The sequence below is a fragment of the Azolla caroliniana genome, unplaced genomic scaffold (assembly GCF_043228905.1).
Source record: "Azolla caroliniana isolate FFs.n. ecotype wild unplaced genomic scaffold, voAzoCaro1.0.p SCAF_13, whole genome shotgun sequence".
Lineage (NCBI taxonomy): Eukaryota > Viridiplantae > Streptophyta > Polypodiopsida > Salviniales > Salviniaceae > Azolla > Azolla caroliniana.
In genome coordinates, this window is record NW_028230448.1 from 12095471 (window position 1) to 12116916 (window position 21446).

The 21446-nt window shown below is 38.8% G+C and overlaps 4 protein-coding genes across 5 annotated transcripts; 2 read left to right on the plus strand and 2 right to left on the minus strand.

The window, feature by feature from the left end:
• The first annotated feature begins 207 nt into the window (after positions 1 to 207).
• TAF7 (TBP-associated factor 7) lies at positions 208 to 3230 on the plus strand. Its single transcript, XM_087329898.1, has 5 exons — positions 208 to 408; positions 2107 to 2240; positions 2364 to 2483; positions 2593 to 2662; positions 2756 to 3230. Exons 1-5 carry the CDS (start codon positions 288 to 290, stop codon positions 2890 to 2892), a joined length of 582 nt encoding a protein of 193 aa, XP_087186024.1. The 5' UTR covers positions 208 to 287; the 3' UTR covers positions 2893 to 3230.
• A 1252-nt stretch (positions 3231 to 4482) lies between these two features.
• LOC147856132 (Pseudouridine synthase family protein) lies at positions 4483 to 20935 on the plus strand. Of its 2 annotated transcripts, none has more exons than XM_087329739.1 (5): positions 4483 to 4745; positions 19115 to 19254; positions 19571 to 19933; positions 20041 to 20103; positions 20324 to 20935. In XM_087329739.1, exons 1-5 carry the CDS (start codon positions 4517 to 4519, stop codon positions 20564 to 20566), a joined length of 1038 nt encoding a protein of 345 aa, XP_087185865.1. In that variant the 5' UTR covers positions 4483 to 4516; the 3' UTR covers positions 20567 to 20935. The 2 variants fall into 2 exon arrangements, with proteins under 2 accessions (XP_087185865.1, XP_087185866.1); XM_087329740.1 differs by having other exon boundaries at positions 4602 to 4745; positions 19115 to 19249.
• LOC147856133 (uncharacterized) lies at positions 12182 to 13595 on the minus strand. Its single transcript, XM_087329568.1, has 3 exons — positions 13371 to 13595; positions 12449 to 13333; positions 12182 to 12330 (listed from the first exon to the last, which is right to left on the minus strand). The coding sequence occupies exons 2-3, from the start codon at positions 13209 to 13211 to the stop codon at positions 12182 to 12184; spliced, it is 912 nt and encodes a 303-aa protein (XP_087185694.1). The 5' UTR covers positions 13212 to 13333; positions 13371 to 13595.
• Positions 15048 to 16848, minus strand: LOC147856134 (uncharacterized). Its single transcript, XM_087329886.1, has 2 exons — positions 16214 to 16848; positions 15048 to 16134 (listed from the first exon to the last, which is right to left on the minus strand). The coding sequence occupies exons 1-2, from the start codon at positions 16717 to 16719 to the stop codon at positions 16110 to 16112; spliced, it is 531 nt and encodes a 176-aa protein (XP_087186012.1). The 5' UTR covers positions 16720 to 16848; the 3' UTR covers positions 15048 to 16109.
• Positions 20936 to 21446: the final 511 nt, after the last annotated feature.

Sequence of the window (21446 nt, forward strand, 5' to 3'; positions counted from 1 at the left end):
ATTTCTTCTATCGGAGGGAGGAGGGAGGGACGCGTGTGACACATACAAGCTGAGTTAAAAGAAAACATGAGGGCATTTTTGGGAAATAAGAAAAACTACTCAGCCTCGCCCCCTTTGCCTCTCTCCGTCCTTCTCTCTGTATACATACATACATACATACATACATATACGTACATACATACTGATACAGCAGAACAATACTTCTGCTTCTGCACCCCTTCTCTGTCTCTGTCTCTGTCTCTCTCACCATTCACCATTCACCATCTCCCCAGGTGTTGTCGATTTGGATGATGGTGGAGGAGCATTTCATCCTCCGTGTTCCACCCTCTGTTGCTGAGCGCCTGGAGCGGGTGTTGAACGAGGTTCCATGTTCCCCCCAAGATCTCGACATCGACCTCTCCTTCATCGGTCAGTACACCATTATCTCCCTCCCTCTCTCTCTCTCTCTCTCTCTCTCTTCTTTCTCAGAGCTTTCACAAGAAAAAAAGGGAAGAAATTATAAACCTTTATACACTGCAAGACTTCTGGTCGCATGCCATCTAATGATCACATTGAAACAATTTCTACCAAACCGAAGATCTCTTTCAAGAGTAAGTCCAATACAGTTGCGTCATCTTTCATTGTCTTTTGTTATGAGCTTGGAAAAGAAATGAAACGGAGTCAAAATATTCTATCAGAGAACTAGAATGCTTTATTATGCTAAAAGGTTTAAAGTATCCATTCATCTTTCCTGGATTCATGAAAAATCAAGATAGAATGGTATTCCTCTCTGAATCATATTCACATGTCGATGTCAAGAGGTTTTACGTGTGTAACATGGTGTCTTAACTGTTTAGGAAATTTAGATCCTTTGCTTTTGTCATTAAAATTTTGAATCCATTTATGATAAAACTTCTATTTTAGTAATCTATCGTAAGAATTGTAGGAAAGAGAGAAATATAATTCCAGTAAACTTGTAGGAAGACTGCGTGAAAGATGTATTTGAAATGGCAGTTACTGGACAGTCTTTCAGCATTTTGGTTTTGTTAGATATTTGTATTTGATGGATTGGCAACATTGAATTTCTTCAGTTGTAGTCTTGTATGGTTTTGGATCTTTGGTCATAGTTTCTTTCATCCCTAATATCTTCTAGGAATTCTTCCTTATAATTGAGTATCAATGCCTCTACATAGGATCATGACCTTTGATTCCTTTTTCGTCAGGTGTGATTGAGGTTATTTTTAACATGCATCATACGTAGAATTTATATGATTGAGATTTAGATGTCTATCAATACTTTGCAATATGATGAGATGTGTATTATTTGTTACTTCTCGAAGTCCTCTGATTCATCTTCCTTGGATAGAACTTGGTATTGAAGCTTCAATCTTTACTTTGATATCTTTAGGTAATGGTAGTAATGCAATCTGCTGTGCCGGATATAAATATAGGTATAGATAGTACGGTGATCTATGCTGAAGCTCAGCGGAGCAGACAACAACAAACACCTTTTTCAAAAACATCAAAACGGTAGAGATAATATTTGAAAATTAACAAGAACATACAGATAAGGAGCAAAGGAAAAAGAACAAAAAATATCAGGGCATGTTTTTACAGGGGAAAATGAAGTATTACATACTTGCTCACAACCTTTCTGCCTGCTTGCTTTGTACTAAAGTTATGTATATCTTGTAGCTTGTTAATAAATTTATTCTTAAGTGAGTATACTGCTCTTATTGCTACAACTGAAACCATGTACAGTAAAGAATAAGTCTATTTTATTTTCTTTATTTGTTTTTTATTTTATATCAAGGATGCCAAGAGATTATGTCGAGTGCTCCATCATCCATTTATGAAGCTCCTATTTTGCTCCTCAAAAGCAAATGTATTTTGGGTTGCTTTTAGGTGACAAATGAATTTTCGTCTTTGTTTTTCAAAGAGTCATTCTAACTATAAAAAGAATCATGCATTGGTACTTCTTAAGACTTAAAATGTTAGCAGGAGTATTTTTCAAAGTTGTGGCAATCATCTCAAATTTGACCTTGAGGGAACAGAGACACAAATAGTTAAATTTGTATATATCATATCAAGTTTGTTAGGATTCTTATTAGATATTTATTATTGCAGAAGATGGAAGGTCAGGTTCATTTAAGATTGGCAATGATTCATTTCCAGCAGCTCTGTTGGATATGCCATGTGTATTAGAATCATATAAAACATACGATGATAATGTGCTGATAAAAACTGCAGACATTGGTCAGGTATGGTGTTCTCAATGTGTATGACACCTTTGGTATAATCATACTAATGTGCTTGTTATGTATGTCATATTAATGTTCTCCTTATCTATGACATCTAATATCTACAAAAATGGGATGCCACAGATGATCTTGGTTAGAGAGGAGAAAGATCCTGTTCCTGAAAACATTGAGTATAGGCATGGTCTCACACCACCGATGCGTGATGCAAGGAAACGACGATTCCGAAGGGAGCCAGATCTGAATGTATTTTCTCTTTTGCTTTATAATTCAGCATTTATTTTTCTTATGTGTGTATTGCAAATCTTTTGGAAATCATGATACTCATACTATCAAGGCTATTATTGTTTTACAGCCTGAGGTTGTCCAGAAAGTGGAGCAAGATTTGATTAATATCATGTCAGGAGGGACAGCACAAGATGTCGATATCCTTTCTATGACAGTATTTTATTATTATGGTGATGTTTTTCATGCAGTTTTTAAAGGTTGAGCGTTTCTCCTTGACATTCTTTTAGCACATGTTGAAGTTGTTGAGCAGGAAGAGGATGCTGATGATGAGGAGGAACCTATCCAGCCTTCTGCAAAGCCATCATCCAGTTCTAAGAAGGGTGGCATTATTATGCATGAAAAGAGTGATTCAGATGACTATGACTAAGTTTACGATGTCGACTTATTAGAGCTCGCATTTCAGATTGCATATACTTAACTAAATATGTACATATCAGTTGTAATGCTCTGAAGTAGAATCTGTGTATATTTTGTAAGTTTTGCTGCCATAAACATTGTTTTATGGGCTTACATCAATGACAACTCATCGAATGTGTGCCTTTTTATAACAAGGTGTACCTTGTTTTGAGCCGATGGTAGCAATACAAGATGGTTTGACATAGAATTACTGTTTGCAATGAAGCATACGCAAGAATTCACAAAACAAGATTGATTGACAATATGATGTATCTGAATGAAATGTATTTGATTAGTGTTTGAGTAATATATGATATAATTTAGGAAAAAGTACTAGGATACCCTTGGAAGTCCGTCTATTTACCAGAATGCCCTTGGAAGTTCCAATTTTACCAAACAAGCCCTATGTCCAAAAAATTACACTTTATAAAGTAGTTATACATTCAAATCTACAAGCCTTATTTACCAAAGATGGAAGAAATTGACCCGAACTAGCCCTATTTATCAAAGATTTGAGTGTATAATTACTTTATAAAGTATAATTTTTTGGACATAGAGGTAGTTTGGTAAATTTGGAACTTCCAGGGGCATTTTGGTAAATAGACGAACTTCCAGGGGTATCTTGGTACTTTTCCCTATAATTTAACATTTACTTCATATAGATTAGCATACATGTATATTATGATGCTATGTGTTATGGAAATGAAATGATTCTATTTTCAACTAAGAATGGAGAACATTTGTATATTTGATTAATATACAAGGCATTGTTGTCAGGTGTATGTTTAATCTGTGACTAAATTTCAAAATCTGGATACCTATGTGTACAATAATTGTATTTCTAAGAATCTTCTAGGGTGTTAGATTAGGTGAGAACATAGGTTGATGAAATAAGGTAGGGAGTAGTGATGGGTCTAGATTGACCAATGAAGAATTGTTTGCACAATTATATGATCAACCAGACATCTTGAACCAAGAATAGTGTGTTAAAAGGTTGGCTTCGGAAGCACTTGACATAACAAGGTTGAACGTCACGGTGATTAGTGTGCAGATCCAATTTCGATAAATCCTTCATGCATGTGGTCTCTTTGGCATTAACATGAAAGTATATTTCACCATGTGAAATTAACAACTCACCTTCCATGTCAAAGAGGTCATATGGTATGGGTGACAAAAAGTCACCTCGTGAGGGAGGGTAAGAGTGTGTGCTTGAAACAATGAGGAGAGGAGTCAAGGATTGTCTTTATACATAATACACAAGGTGCCCCGGTCTCAAGGACACATTTGTCAAGTTCGACGTAACCATGTAAAAGGTCGATTCGGTAGTGTCTCTGGACATCCTGGGAAGTCTCTGGGAAGAAAGTATCAAGACATTCAATCTGTGGTAATCAAGGACGCATTTGTCAAGTTCGACGTAACCATGTAAAAGATCGATTAGGTAGTGTCAGTGGACATCCTGGGAAATCTCCGGGAAGAAAGTATCAAGACATTCAATCTGTGGTAATCAATGTGGATGTGGACAGGGCAGGGCCTTCCTTGCTGGGAAGAGGTTGGTGGTATATGCTCTGTTCTCCTGACGACCTCTGCAAGACAAAATGCTTCCAGTGGAGCTTTCCATGAAAACTTGTGTAGGCCTGACGATTAGTCCGGTAAGGACTGGAGCCTCGCAACCATGCCTTTGTATGCTCACTGAATCATCAGACTGTGTCGAAACAGTGAGGAACATTTCTTCTTCTTCTTCTTCATCATCATCATCATCATCATCATCATCATCCAATTATAAATGGAGACTGATCGTATCATATGACGGCACTAAATATGCAGGTGTTTTTTCTTTCCTTTATCTTGTCTTAAGATTGGAAACCCGTAAAGGATTGTATGAATGAGTCCTCTTCACTCATGTCTTGGGTATACAGTATACATCAGACCAAGGTCTTGGTATCTCTACTGAGTGGATAGGATGTTTTAAGGATAGGGGTCTTTTGCACGCAAATGACAACCACATCTGCAAAACAATGTTAATTGTGCATGAGTAAAATACTATTGCTCTAATTTCCGATATTTGAGCTGTGCTTAAGTTTCACATGTTCTCGAATCCATGGTAGTGGGCTGTGCTGGACTCCTGTCCATAGTTAGCTACGTTTTATGAGTATGATCACTACACGTGTAAACTACGAGGTGTTTGAAATTGTGAACTACATCAATTCACTATTGGCTGCTAAATTTCAGATTTGAGCATGCTTATCACCATGACTTTGGTCTTACCCACATAGACTGCTAGGTCGCAATGCTCAAAAAAAGTGTGCATTGCATCTAAAAGCTTTTATAATCTCAGTGGAGAATATACCAGAAGTACAGAATCATCAGTATAAATCAGAAGTAATGCTATGAAACGTCCAATAGCTCGTTTCTCCGCAAGTTCTCCTAATGTTTATTGGCATCCTTGTTTCACTCCCATGGTACTCATGAATTCTCTAGAAAATTCTTTTTTTGTCTTCAAATTACAACTTACTTAACTGGTATAATGAACCACCCATTGCTTTCATGCATGTTTGTACTCCAATTTTTTGCATTCTATTCCATAGCTTTGCCCTTGGGATTATGTCAAAGGCGTTCATGAAACCTATAAAGAGACAATACAGTGTTTGTCGTTCAAGGTGACTGCCCTCCATTATGACCCACAGACAAACAAGATAATCAATGGTATTTTGTTTGGGCTGGAAACCTGTTTTCTTGCTTTTGTTGTTCAGCCCATTCTTTGAGTTAACATTCAGCACTGTTTCCTATAGGTTTATCTTTCTTGATTTTGTTGTTCAGCCCATTCTTTGAGTTGACGTTCAGCACTGTTTCCTATAGGTTTATCTATACAAGCTCCCACTGTAATCATGCAATAAATTATGAGCTGATTTTTATCAGCTGTTTTTTATAATGTTTTAATCCAGTTATGTCAAAGTTTTCCTTGAAATCTATTAAGTGACAATACAATGTTTGTCATTTAAGCTGATTATCCTCCATTATGACCTGTAGAGAAACAAGGCAATCAACAATATTTTGTTTGGGCTGGAAGCCTGCACCCTTGTTTGTGTTTTCAGCCCAATTCTTCGAGTTGATGTTCAGAAGTTCTTCCTAGAAGTTTACCTAATCATGTGATAATTGGTGAGGTGATTGTTTATTAACTCTTTTTTATAGTGTTTTGATTCAGTTATTTCAAAGTTCTTTACCTATGTTTAGTTATATTTTTTTGGGTTTGTTGTTCTCAATGCCATGAAAACATTGTACGAGGAAATTTTGTGTTTGGTCTTATAGTCCATTTTGGCCTCTTAAAAGAACTTAATGTAGCTGTCTTTCTTTTTGGGTTTTGGTGTGTCTCTATAATGAGAAGCATGTCTCTTCCCTCTTTAACCTCTTCCATTCTTGCCAATTGTGTCTAAAGTGCCTCATTACAGTTCCAAACAGCCTTCTTGCATGCTTGTATGATCAAGAAAAAGAAAGAAACCTTAAAAACACAACAAAAGGACAGAGAGAGAGAGAGAGAGAGAGAGAGAAATATTAATCTTGCGGGATAAATATTATCCTCAAGTGGTGCATAATGATCCTTATGGTCGGTTTTTGGTTCTAGAAATCATGTTTTTTGGCGAGGTTGTGTGGGTGGTTGGGATTTATGCCCCTAACGAAGCCACTTAACGTATTGCATTATGGGGCTCACTCCTTCAAACCCTATGTGTGGGCTGTCCAGGATTACTTATGGGTGATTTTAACATGTGTGTTGATGTATCTCAATCTACTTCTGAACATTCAATCATGGATGATCCTGAGCAACTTGTTTGGGATTCATTGGCTATGGAGGTTTTGAAGTTGGATGTTTGGACATGGTTGCATGGGAATGATCCAGGTTTTACTTTCCAATCTGCTTAACATAGACAAACATGGAGTCGGTTAGATAGAATGTATGTGATGCACGGTGATTCTTTTTTACCGACATCACTTCGTATGACAGTTCTACAAGATGTAGGAACTTCAGATCACTTTCCTATTTGTTTGGAGGTTTGTAGTCATGCATTTGACATGTAATCCTTACTTGGAAAGCCTCCATTACGCTTTAACTCTTCTCTTTTGCTTCAACCTCATTTTGATTCTCTCATGGAACAAATTTTGGTAAATTTTTCACAAGAAGTGAATATTAAAGGAGTTCAGCATGGGATATCACGTTACGAAACATTAAAATCATTCATCGTATGTATGGAGTAACTAATGCTCAACGAAGAAGAGGTCTTCTTCGACAATTCTTACAAGTTCTCTCCAGGTGTAATGCATTATTGATACATGCACCATTAGATGAGGAGCTTTTGGATATCCAAAGTTAATTGCAGGTTATTATTTCTCAGTTGCAATGCCAAAGTTATAGTTATGCGAAGATGCGTCAACTGAGGGATGAGCTCATAGATAATCAATGTCAATCTCATTTGTTTTTTCAAGCGTTACATCCTACCTATGCTCGATCTAATGTGGTACATGTGAAGCAAGGGGATGAATTGATAGTGGATTCTACTACAATAATTGACATATGTGTTCATTACTTTAAGGGGTTGATTGGCCGACAATTGTTAATGACAAATGAAGTGAGTAGAGCACGTAATGAGTTTTATGATGTGGTTGGATGTATTGTGCATGACCTCATTAGTCAAGAATTGGATGCGGATTTCACTGAGGATGAGGTGGACACGGTTTTAAGGCATCTTCTTAGTGGTAAGAGCGTTGGTTCGGATGGCTTGACAAACGAAGTTTTTAAGCGATATTTGAACGTTTTAAAGGGGCCCGTAACTTTGATGTTTCAACATTCTTGGGATTCTGGTTGTATGCCTCAAGGTTGGAAGGTTGGTCTAATTAAATTAGTTCCAAAGGTGGCATCTCTCGAGTCATTTCATCAATGGAGACCTATTTCTTTGATGGGGGGGTTCTACAAGATATTTACAAAGGTCTTAGCAAATAGATTACAAAAGTATTTACCAAAGTTGATACATCCTGCCCAATATGGTTTTATTGCAGGTAGGAATATATTGCATAATGTGTTGAATGTTCAAATGGCCATGGATTATGATCGAAACACTCATCAAGAATTGATTATGGTGCAATTAGATTTGGAAAAAGCTTATGATCATGTTAATTGGTCCTTTGTTTTTGGGTTAATGCATACAATGGGCTTTGGACCTCATATGTCTCGCCTCATATTTTTATAAGGACAAGATGCGGTATCTCAAGTAATGCTTAATGGGGGAGTTACATCAGATATTTCTCTCACAAGATTCGTTCGTCAAGGATGCACTCTTAGCCCATTGTTGTTTGTTATTGTTGATCATCCCTTGTTAGTGATGCTATCAAGGCTTGCAACAAATCGTGACATTGTGGGTCTACACCTTCTGTCTGGAGGGCAACTAGTAGCATAAGCTTTGGCTGATGATTCTTTCATGTTTCTACAAGCCTCATGAAAGAACTTGAGAAGGGGATGCTTTTATGGAACCAATTTGCATTGGCTTTCGGATTACATATTAATTGGAGGAAGTCTAGTCTTATATCATGTACTGAAAGGGATTTGGAATGTTTAGGATGACACTTGGGCTCTAGTTTTTGGCACTTGGGCTATCCATTAGGAATGAATGTTACAAATAGTCAATTGATTGAATGGATGTCTAGTAAGTTGAGGGATAAGTTCATGTATTGGAAGTCACAATCTTGGTCATTTCATGTACGCTTGAAGGTTGTACAATGTATTATGGAACCCATGATATTATATTACTTGCCATTGTTCCCATGGACAAAGAAGGCTTTACATTATGTTTTGCAACCTCTTCAATATTTGTTGTGGAAAAAAAGGGATAAGATGGGAATCACTTGGGTTACGTGGAATCATCTAGCAACCCCTAAGCGCTTGGGGGGAGCTGGAATATTGAATTTATCTATGCATATGATGGCTCATAGATTTTTATTATTACAAGTCATGTGTTCAAACTCACAACCATGGATATCTATTGTTTAATATTTCATTGAGAACAAGGGTTTAACACATGGGAGGACACCGATTAAGGCTTCGTGGTGGCAATTACTGAATGGATGTATTTCACTTAGGATTCTAGGCTCTTCATGTGTTCAACACTTGGTTACTTCATGGAAAGAAGCACTCTTGTTATGTGTGTGAGAAAAGTTGTTAATAGCAATAGCGGAACAGTTGTTAGAACAAAATAGACATAGCCAAGCTATGAGAAGGCTGTTAGACAACAGTAAAAAAAAAAGGTTGCAAAGAGTAGAAACACAACCAAAGAGTAGAGCTTGTTATTAGGTAGCAGCAAAAGTAAAAGTCTTTACAAAAGAGGCTGTTATAAAATTGGGAAAAGTGAGTGAAATGGTTGTTTAGTAGTTAAATGACTCTTGTACTACCAAACAGGTACAATAAACTTGGAATAAGAGTGAATATCTTGGAAAAAGTGGAAGAGAGAAGGCATTTAAAGCGGTGCAGATTCTAGAGAGAAAAGGATTTAAAGAGTTGCAGATTCTAGAGAGAGAAGAATCTAGGAAGAGAGAGAATGTACAATAGAGATAATAACGATGAAAGAGAGTGCAAGTCTAGAGCTGCCACCCTCCAACACCTCCTCTCAGCTCCAGAACGGCGGTCCAACATTGAGTCGACCAAGGAGCTGATCAATGGCATGCCTTGGAAGTGGGAAAAAACATAGAGATTGTTGTCAGCATAACAGTTCTGAAACCCAAGAGAGAGAAAGAAGGTGTCAATTTTTTCATGCCAAGCTTTGGGAGCTTGCTTTAAGCCATACAAGGCTTTGTGTAACCTGTAGACCATGTTTTTCTGCTCTAAAATCTCGAAACCTGGAGGCTGTTCAACATAAACCTCCTCTTTCCAATCACCATTAAGGAAGGTTGACTTGACATCCATTTGAAAGGTGGGCCATTTGTTGTGAGCAGCAAGTGCAAGCGCACCTGTTGGAGCAAAAGTTTCCTCGTAATCCACTCCTTCGACTTGTGAGTAGCCTTTTGCAACTAAATATGCCTTGTGCTTATCCGACGTATCATCAGCATGGTACGTGGGCTTGAAAATCCATCTCAGTCCAATGACTTGTCGATGTTGAGGCTATGGAACCAGCTCCCATGTATGATTCCGCTCAATGGAATCAAGTTCAACTTCCATTGCTGCTTTCCACTTTGGAAGATCAAGGGCCTATTTTGCTGTTGTGGGTTCTTGTGATTGCACAATAAGGCAAAGTTGCATGATTGAAGAGGCCGTTGTGACCTACGTATTTTTTTCATGTTGGTCAGAGAACCGGATGTATACTCATGAAGTTCAGCATCGGAGAGATGAGAATCACGAATGATGCCTTGAAGCCACTTGGGAAGTGGTGGAAGTTGGTGTGTAGAGGGAGGGGAAACGAGTTGAGTTGACGGAGAGTTTTGAATTGTTGGCGAAGTTAGAGATTGAGTAGGAGGATATGGGGGGCTTGAAGGTGAGACATCTTCGTCTAAAATAGGAGATTCCGGAGCAACTAGGATTTCAACCGTGAACTCAGGTGAAATCCTAGAGTCATCCGGCTGAGACTCCACAAAATGAACATCCCTAGAGATGACTAGGGACTTTGATTCTAAATCCCATAACCTGTAGGCTTTAGATTGTGTGTTGTAACCAAGAAATTTGCATTTCTTGGTTTTGGACTCAATTTAGTCCTTTTATGATCTGAAGTGTGAACATAAGTTGCAAGCATCACAACCAAAGACTTTAAAATGAGATACTGAGGACTTTACACCTGTAAATGCTTCTGCAGGGGTCATTGCAACAACTGCTTTTGTTGGGCAGCAGTTGATAATGTAGACTGCTGTGTTGACAGCTTCACCCCAAAACGAGAGAGGAAGATCAGATTAAGATAGCATTGTACGAGCCATCTCTTGGACTATCTGGTTCTTCCTTTCCACAACTCCATTTTGTTGAGGAGTATTGGGTGTAAAAATTGGCGAGCGATGCCTCGTTGAGAGCAGAAATGGTGGAATGCTTGGGAGATAAACTCGCCACCATTGTCGGACCTGATCATTTGAACTTTCTTTGAGGTCTCGTTCTCAACAAGAGCTACCCATTCTTGAAATTTGGTGAAGGGTTGAGATTTCTCTACAAGAAAATAAACTCAAACCTTATGAGAGAAATCATCAATTATAAGCATGAAGTAGCGTGCACCACCAAGAGTAGTGGTTTTCATGGGACCACAAAGATGCATGTGCACTAACTCCAAGATAGATGTTGCACGGTGAGTGGCTTCATGAGGGAAAGGCTCTCGATGTTGCTTGCCATGAAGACAAGCAACACATGGGGTATTGGGAGTTTTGAAAATAGGCAAACCCTCAACTAGATGTGAAGAGGAGAGCTTTTGTAGAGAATCGTAGTTGAGGTGACCATAGTTGTTAAAAAACGCGTATTCTACGTTTAGAGTACATTTTAGAATATTCTGAAGTATTCTACGTTTAGAGTACATTTTAGAATACTTTGAAGTATTCTACACGTATTTTACGTTTTAGAACTGCCGTTTTTAAAATTTTGACGTATTCTATGTATTCAACGTATTTAACAAGTATTTATCATTTCAAAAAATATTTTCTTTTTTTTGAAAAAAAAAAACTTTAAATTTTAAAAAGTATTTAACGTATTTTACAAGTATTCTACACGTATTCTAAGTATTCTAAACGTATTCTAAGTATTTAATGTATTTAACGTACTTTATCTATAAAATACGTATTCTAAGTATTTAAAAAAATAAAGTTAGAATACTTGTAGAATAAATAGAATACGTATTGTACGCGTATTTTATGCTACATATTTTACAACAACGGAGGTGACCGAACCTAGCATGCCACAATGTGGGATCTTCTTGTGCCGCCACCAAGGCATGAGAACCTTGAAGAAGATGAGATTTGGATTTTTCCAAGGGGCTGTGGGAACTTTTCAGGCTGTATAAGCCCCCTTCTTGTGTGCCTCTAGCTACAATTTGTAGGCTGTTGGTGTCAATGACTTCCAAAACTGAGTTATCAAAGTAGACACCATAACCTTGCTTAGTGATTTGGTAGACCGAGAGTAGGTTGGCAAAGATTCGAGAGGCACGTGTAGCACATCTTGAAGAACGGCAGGTTCGTCATTTGAAGAAGCGTTAAGAAACACATTACCCACACACAAAGCCTCAATGCTTCAGGCATCTCCTATGGAGATTTGGGAGGAGCTAGGCTTCAAAATCATGCAAAATGGATTTGTCATAAGTCATGTGTGCAGTGGCACCACTGTCTATCAACCACTCATCAATGGTTGAGGTAGTTGTTCCAGCCAAATAAGATGAATGTTCCACAATGCCAAGGAAAACTGTTTCTTTGGCTGAGTGGACCGAATTTGATTTTGGTGTAGGTTGACTTTCGGTAGAAGAAGATTTCTTGGCATTGTCCCTTTTCTTTTTTCGACAATTGGGCTGAACCTTTGTAGCCACAATAATTACATGTGAGCTCCTTGTAGGCTGGGTTGTTTGGTGGTCTTGGATTGGGTTTGTTGTAGGAGTTGCCATTTTGCTTCCACTTGCCTTTACTCTTCGCATGTAGAAGCATCTCATTGGAAGTTTGAGCACTTTTCTTCCTTTTTGCCCTGTCTTGTAGCATGCCAAGAAATGTATTAATATCAGGTGTGTTGGGAAGAAGAGAAATTGTGTCACAACAAGCTGAGAATGACTTGGGCAACTTTATCATTAGACGATGCACAAACTCAACTTCAGTTGACTTACTTCCCAAAGAAACTAGTTCCTTTTGGAGAGTAACAAATTGCGTTATTTGATCCATGATGTTGGGAGTGTCATGAATCTTGACATTTGCTAGTTGGCTCTCAATAGCTATCATTTGAGCAGGATTAGCTCGATGATACCTCTTTTTTATGGCTGCCCATAGTTCATTGGCTGTCTCTTCATTTGTATCTTGAAATTGATGAGCGATGCTTGGTTTAATATTAAACATGAGGAAAGCATGAGCACGCGAATCCTTATCTAGCCAAGGTTCAATCTCAGCGTTAGATGAGCCAGCAACTGATTTGGTTGAAAAGGATGAAGTTACCGGTGGTTTCTTGTCACTACCATTGACTATATTCCATAGACGATGGTATTGTAGCAAGGTCTTTATTTGCCGCTCCCAATCCAAGTAATTGTTCCCATCCAAGATGGACTCTTTGGGGGGTTGGGGAATGGTTGATGAAACAATGGTGGCATGTGAGGCCATGGATATCCTCTTGAGCTACAATTGGACAATTTACAGCAGTTGTAAGTAGATGCTTAGGGTCGTTCTACTTCTCCCTAGATGCTAGGTGAGGCTCAAGTGAGGGGAAAAGAAAAAAGAAGAACCTCCTCTATAGGTTGGGAGGGTGGCTGCTAAGAGAACCTCCTCTATAGGGTTGGGAGGGAGGGATAAAAGAAGATAGGTCTGTGTGCTCTTTGGCAAAAAAATCAGGCTGAGGATATGGAGACCTCACTGCTCTAATACCATGTCAGAAAAGCTGTTAATAGCAGCAGCGGAACAGTTGTTAGAACAAAATAGACACAGCCAAGCTATGAGAAGGCTGTTAGACAGCAGTAGAAAAAAATGGTTGCAAAGAGTAGAGACACAGCCAAAGAGTAGAGACACAACCAAAGAGTAGAGCTTGTTATTAAGTAGCAGCAAAAGTAAAAGTCTTTAAAAAAGAGGTTGGTATAGCCTATTTATATCAAATTGGGAAAAGTGTGTGAAATGGTTGTTTGGTAGTTAAATGACTCTTGTACTACCAAACAGGTACAATAAACTAGGAATAAGAGGGAATATCTTGGAAAAGGTGGAAGAGAGAAAAGGCATTTAAAGCAGCGTAGATTCTAGCGAGAGAAGGCATTTAAAGAGTTGTAGATTCTAGAGAGATAAGAATCTAGGAAGAGAGAATGTACAATAGAGATAATAAAGATGAAAGAGAGTGCAGGTCTGGAGCTGCAACCCTCTAACAATGTGTTTGGAAACCGTCATCTAGTAGAGAGCATTGTAATTCTTTGCAAAAAGAGTTACTTGTGTCTTCTCAGTTATTATGTTGGCCAGGAAAGGAGAGATTGCGCTCTCAATTTAATCATTTGTTTCGTTTGGGGGTCAAAGAGGTGGGAGATATAGTTGCGGTTCCATCTCAAAGAATTTTGGAGTTTGTTGAAGCACGACAATTATTACGCATCCCGCCTAATTATGGGTTTATTTGGCAACAACTACAAAATATTGCATTGATGCAAGGTTCCTTACCTCTACAAACAGGAGAACAAGCGTGGATTGATTGGTGTTTACAAGGTCAAACGTTGTTGTTACAAGTGACTACTAATCTTTTGTATCATTGCTCTGTTGAGTCCCTTGGATGGCTATCATCTAAGGCTGAAGAAAAATGAAAAATACATAAATCTGATCATGGGTGGTGGCAGATGTTACAACGTAGTTGGCATTCTAAATTGCGACTTGTAGCAAAGGTCTTCATTTGGAGAGTTTTAATTGGAGGATTGCCTTTGGGATTAGCTCTAAAGCGTCATGGACTAGCAACGGGTAATTGCTTTTTTGGCACTGTTCAAATGGAATATAGTACTCATCGATTTATACAATGTCCGATTGCTTGTCAGATTTGGAGTTACATTGCTCAAATTTGGCAAGTTTTATCACGGTGTTATTTGACACCTAGACAGTGGGTGTTTGCACAATTTACACAGGTTGACCCAAAATCAGAGATGGAGATCGTTTTTCTATTTCTGAGATATTGGGGATTGCGTTATAATTGGAACATGCGCAACGCTTTTGTATTCGCCGGTGTAGACATGGAGTGAAAGCATATCTACGAAAGTTGAAGGGAGTACTAATGTGGCAATTTCTTTATTGGAGTAAGTGGAAATTCTTTCCTCAGTGGAGTGTTCGTTTTGCCTATTGGCAATTCAACATGTTCCACTACCCATGTAGTGTAGTTAGTGGGTGACCATACTTCATTGTCACCCATTGTAAGTAGTGTTTTTTACACACATTTATTAGTATAATTGTGTGTTTTCACCAAAAGAGAGAGAGAGAGAGAGAGAAAGAAAGAAAGATATATTAACGTCTTTTAAGAGGCCAAAATGGCCTATAAGACCGAATAAGAGATTACATCTTAAATGTTTTCTCGTCTTTGAGAACAAATCAAAATAAAGTAAATATTACACAGTAAATATAAAAGTAAATAAGATGAAAAGAAAAGAGACGAGAGAATCTGGTTTTTGGCACATGCGAGATTCTCAAGTTAGGTATATTGTAGCTTTTGTCTCTGAAAGATCTCTATCATAGGTCGATCCAGAATGGAAATGTCTCCGAAGCGAGGGAAGCACCTACGATGGCGGGAGATAATGGCTTTTATTTGTCGATGACAAGGGTGTCGAGGTCGTGGTCCATGGGGCCGGGGCCTATGTGCACGGCAAATTGCTATTGCCCGATCAATCGTAACCCCTTTGTTATATCCTGGTCTGGATCCCATTTCTGTATCCTGGGGTTGACTTCTAGCATTAGGAGTGATCGAGCTAAAGAAAGTTGTGATTGTTCTTTGTGGATGAGCTTGTGTGGCTGTATTCTTCAACAACTTTTCCCGATGTCTCTTGAGCTCGAGCAAGAAAAGTCCTAGGCATCTTTGGTCCTCATATTCCATTACCTTGCGTAGTGGGCCAAAGCCTTGTTTAAAGCGGCAATGGTATCTCCCTCTAATTTCATAAAAGACACTACAATGACAAACATAGTGTTCTTCAGATTCCACTCCTTGATGACACAATTGGCAAATTCTCTCTTCTAGAGGTAGTCGTGTATATCTGCCCACCTCAATCTGTAGCTGATGTGGTGAGGTTCGCAGCTGCCCTATCACATTACGCAGCGCATAGGATAGATGTATGTCCATATAAGGTGGCCTTATGACAAATCCATCCTCCGATGTATGTAAGAAGTATGTCTTATAGTGGGCCATCTTTGTACCAAGTGGTATTTTGGGGCTGATCCATATTATCTTGTTTTCTAAGTTAATAATATCAGTTCGGATCACTCTATTCTTTTCCACTTTGGTCATATTGAGATGGGGACAGTCCAAGCTATATTGGAACGGGGGTAGTGCATTTATACTCATGCCATGTGACTCGAACCATTGCTGCATTTCAGCATACCAACAATGAGTGTCTCCATTTTCAGCCAGTTGTCTTGATGACATAAGTTCCAACCTTGGGTACCTTCGTTTAGGGAGCTCCCAAAGACGTTGGATAAATGTCACTGATCGGAACAATGCCTCGGTTATTATAGGTGCTGCTCCCATCTCTGCCCGGATTATATCGTGGGGCACCGATGCTTTGCTCCTTATCATGCGAGCAATCATTGACACTAAAAGTCTCTCTAAATCTTTCCAATGATTTGCCTTGTTAAGACTCGGTCCCCATGTCTCTACTCCATAGAGAAGAGTTGGTGTGACAAGTGTATCAAATAACCATAGCTTAGTCCGTGGCTCTTGGAACTGCAAATGTGCACATTGTCTTTCGAGAGCACCAAGGGCTGCATATCCACGAGAAAGTTGGGCACAAGCGGCCTCCTGTAAGGAGAACCTAGGTCCTGTAAATGTTACTCCTAGGTATGTGTAGGAGCGTGTGTATTCCACCTTTTCCTCTCCCAAGAAGAATTCTGGTTCTGATCTTGTTACCCATGCTTGGGTGGTGTTAAACACCATCACTTTAGTTTTATTCATGTTGATTGACAAACCTTTGTCCGTACAAAATAGCTTTAAGGCATTTAGATGTCTTTGTAGTCCCTCCGGAGAGTCAGAAATCAGCACAATATCATCAGCATATAGTAATATCTGTATAGCTATACTTGCTAGGTGTGCTAGAGAGAGAGAGAGAGAGAGATTAACTTCTTTTAAAGGCCAAACAAGAGACTACATCTTAACTGTTGTCTCATCTTTGAGAACAACAAATCAACATAAAATAAATATTACTAAGTAAATATAAAGATAAATAAGATAAAAAGAGACTAAAGAATCTGGTTTTCAGCACATGCGAGATTCTCAAGTTAAATATATTATAACTTTTGTCTTCAAAAGATCTCTAGCATAGGTCAATCGAGAATGGAGAGGCCTCTGAAGCAAGGGAAGCACCTGTGATGGCGGGAGATAAAGGGTGTTGAGGTCATGATCCATGGGGCCGGGGCCTATGTGCACAACAAATTGCTATTGCCCGATCTATTGTCACCCCTTGGTTTGGAGCCCATTTGTGTATTCCTTGATTGACTTGTAGCATTAGTAGGAGTGATGGGGCTAATGAAAGTTGTGATTGTTCTTTGTGGATGAGCTTGTGTGGCTGTACTATTGTTCTTCAACAACTTTTCCCAATGTCGCTTGAGTTCTAGCAAGAAAAGTCCTAACGCCGTTGGTCCTCATATTCCATTACCTTGCATAGTGGGCAATGTTATCTCCTTATTTCATAAAACACACTACAGTGACAAACATAGTGTTCTTCGGCTTCCACTCCTTGATGACACAATTGGATATTTGTATTTGTGTATATCTGCTTACCTAAATCTCTAACTGATGTGATGAAGTTCCTAACTGCTCTATCACACCACACAACGCATAGGATAGATACATCTCCATATAAGGTGGTCTGATGATGAATCCATCCTCCGATATGTGTAAAAATAGACATGTAGTGGGCCATCTTTGTACCAAGTGATATTTTGGGGCTGATCCATGTTATGTTGTTTTCCATGTTAATAATATCAGTGCGGATCACTCTATTCTTTTTCACTTTGGTCATGTGTAGATGGGGACGGTCCAAGCTTATTGGAACGGGGGCAGTGCATTTATGCTTATGCCATGTGACTTGAACCATCGCTGTATTTCAGTATACCAACAACGAATGTCTCCATTTTCAGCCAGTTATCTTGATGACATAAGTGCCAACCTTGGGTACCTTTGTTTAGGGAGCTCCCAAAGACATTGGATACAAGTCTCTGATAGGAACAATGCCTTGGTGATATAGGGGCTTCTCCGATGTCTGCCAGGATTATATCATGGGGCACCGATGCTTTACTCCTTATCACGCGTGCAATCATTGACACTAAAAGTCTTTGTAAATCTTTCCAATGATTTGTCTTATTAAGACGGGGTCGCCACGTTTCTACTCCAGTTGGTGTGACAAGTGTATCAAATAGCCACAGCTTAGTTCGTGGCTTTTGGAACTGCAAATGTGCACCAAGGGCTTCATATCCACGAGAAAGTTGGGCACAAGCAGCCTCCTGTAAGGAGAACCTAGACCTTGTAAATGTTACTCTCAGGTATGTGTAGGAGCGTATATACCACCTTTTCATCTCCCAAGAAGAATTCTGGTTCTGATCCATGTTTGAATGGTGTTAAGCACCATCACTTTAGTTTCATCCATGTTTATCGACAAACCTTTGTCAATACAAAATAGTTTTTAAGGCATTTAGATGTCTTTGTAGTCCCTCTAGAGAGTCACAAATCAGCACAATATCATCAGCATATAATAATATTTGTATAGCTATACTTGCTAAACATGCTTCTGAACCCCCGAATCTCTCTATATAATGTGATACCTCATCTATATAGAAACAGAAGAGAGTGGGGATAGTGGGCATCCTTGCTTCACTCTGATTGTGCAAGCCACCGCCGCTGACAAACCTTTGAAAAACTGCACTTTTCCTGACACAGATTCATAGAGTGCATAGATTACCCATTGCATATCTGTAGAAACACCACGGGCTTCTAGCCGCTGCATAAGCTGAGCACGTGGAATAGTGTCAAATGCTTTGTGGAAATCCACAAGGCAGCAATAAATCCTCTTATTATGGATCCCTTCTTTTGATTCGTATCCACATGTAACGTGCATCTATGTCCTTATGCACAACATGCACTCTATCATGGAGCTCCTTTTGGTATAACACAGCCACTCCTCCCAAATCTCTAGGGCTTTCCGTTGTCCAAGGTTGGGCATGACATATTGACTCCCATCTATATCCTTGTACACACAGAGAGAATTAGAATTAGAATTAGAATTTTTATCGTCCATAAAGAGAGAGAGAGAGAGAGAGAGAGAGAGAGAGAGAGAGAGAGATCTGGGATTCAGGATGGCAGCTGCAACAGAAGCCTGCAACTGTGCACCTAATGCTTGAGGATGCACTGGTAAGGGTCACAAAACAGCCAAGAGAACTAATATCTCTTGTGGGAGCAAGCCGTACTGATGCTGGCGTTCATGCATTGGGTCAGGCAAGCACAAATTTCTGTGTTTTATTTGTTAACACTCTCTACATTCTTTTCTAATTGCTTAAAAATCTGTATTCAATTCCATTTGCTGCTTCAATTCCACGTAATTAAAGACGTGAAAGGGTTCATGTCATGGGAAGCTTATATTTTGAAGAGATCTCAAGTATGTAGTAGTCCATAAGGTTCAACATCAGCCACCAGATATAGTACCCAAAACATGGGAGCCCACATAATAGTTGTTTTAACACTGACATTAGTTTTTCACACTCAATTGAGCTGAAGAAACAAATTGAGGTGATAAACTTGTGGTTTTTGTTAGGTGGCCCAATTCTGCACACCTTTTCCGATGGAGGAGCTACAAACCTTGCACTCTTCACTTAATGGAGTGCTTCCAAGTGACATAAAAATAAAGGAAATTTCTGCTGCACCACCACAATTTCATCCACGTTATTCTGCGAAGAAAAAGTTGTATCACTATAAAGCTCACTGCAGTCCAATCATGGATCCATTTCAACTACGCTACTCCCTTCATGTTCGACAAGGTTTAAATATCCATGCCATGAGAGAGGCGGCAAACTATTTTGTAGGAGAGCATAACTTCACAGCGTTTGCGAATGTCTCCAAACAGTTCTTCAGGGATGGCTCCCCAAGGGAAATATATAAATTCAACATTATTGAAAAGGTATATTGTTTCTTTACCAAGCATTTGAAATGTGTTTGTTGGGTCAAGATTGTGATGGTTTTGTACTGCACTGTAAGAATTGAATGAACATTGGGGTCCTCTTTCAGGAAGGTTCAGTTCTCTTTGAAGTGGAAGGAAATGGTTTCTTCTATAAACAAGTGCGCAATATGGTCAGAGACTACAAAATCCGCTTCTTATCAATTTCTTTAGTAAATAACTTATATTACATGTGGGGAAAACCTCAAAATGATAACCTCTTGGACTGTATGCTGCTGAAAAGCCCTAAAAAGAAAAAAATTGTTAAGTTCTCTTGTGCATTCATTCGTAAAAGAAGGGTACTACAATTGGACAAGACTTTGAGAGCTGTATGATACATTTTTCAATGAGCAGGTTGGTTTACTACTGGAGGTTGGAAAAGAGTTGGCACCTCCAACAGCTGCACGTGTGATATTAGCTTCTCGAAATCGTACACTACTTGCTGATCTTGCACCAACTGCGCCACCTCATGGCCTTTATCTGATGCATATAAGCTATGATGATGCAGATCTAGAACCTCCGCCAGGGTCTCCATCCAAAAGCTGTGGAATTATGCAAACTTACACCAAATGCAAACTGTTACAGCTGTCAAAGTGACTGGTATCTTGCTGTCCCTTTGGGCAACTTTGTCCCCCAGAGAATACAGAAACAGAGATTTAACATGATTATATGAGAAACGAGCAGCAGAGAAGCTATAGCAACATCCTATGAACTCTCGAGTCTCGAGCTGTTGTCGTTTTGTCAAGCATTGCAAAACTACCACTTGTTGACGTTTCTGTTCGCAGTCCGGCAAAATGGCCCATTTTCTTGTTGGAATTGATTATACATCATACAAGAACATGCTCTTTTTTATTCATGAATTGGTGGTCACAGAAGCATTTTTATAATTGTATAGATAATGGCTGACAATTTTCACCATTTTCAAAGCTAAATTTGCTTACAAATTTCCAGTCTTCAGTTGAAGAATACAGTCGTGGAATTGTTTGTAATTTTATTTTCCAATGCTCAGTTAAAGGATGCAGCCTTGGAATTCGTTATTATTTTTTCTTTCTTGCAACAAAACATTGGCTCTGTGAAAGCTGCTGGATGTGAACATTTTTCAGAATCAGTGCAAATGTGAGTCTTTCATTTCATCAAAAAAGATTATACAGATCAGTCTCTCTTGTGTAGGCTCATATAGTTGAGTTTATCAAAGGTCCAATAAATTCAATGTTTGATTGTGTAATTACTTAGAGCTATAGCATGTAACAGCTTATGGATGTAATATAGTAATCTGAGTGAAGCTGTCTATTTGGATGAAATGCAGAATTGAAGTTGTCTTCGATGGATCATAGTTGTTGACATTAGTTATTATCAGTCTTCAATGAATTGTTAGATGGATTAGATTTCACATTGTTTAATATTTTCCCACTAAGCCACTCTCTTACTAGAAATCCACTTTACCTAATAGATTTTCACCACCTCAAACAATACAGTT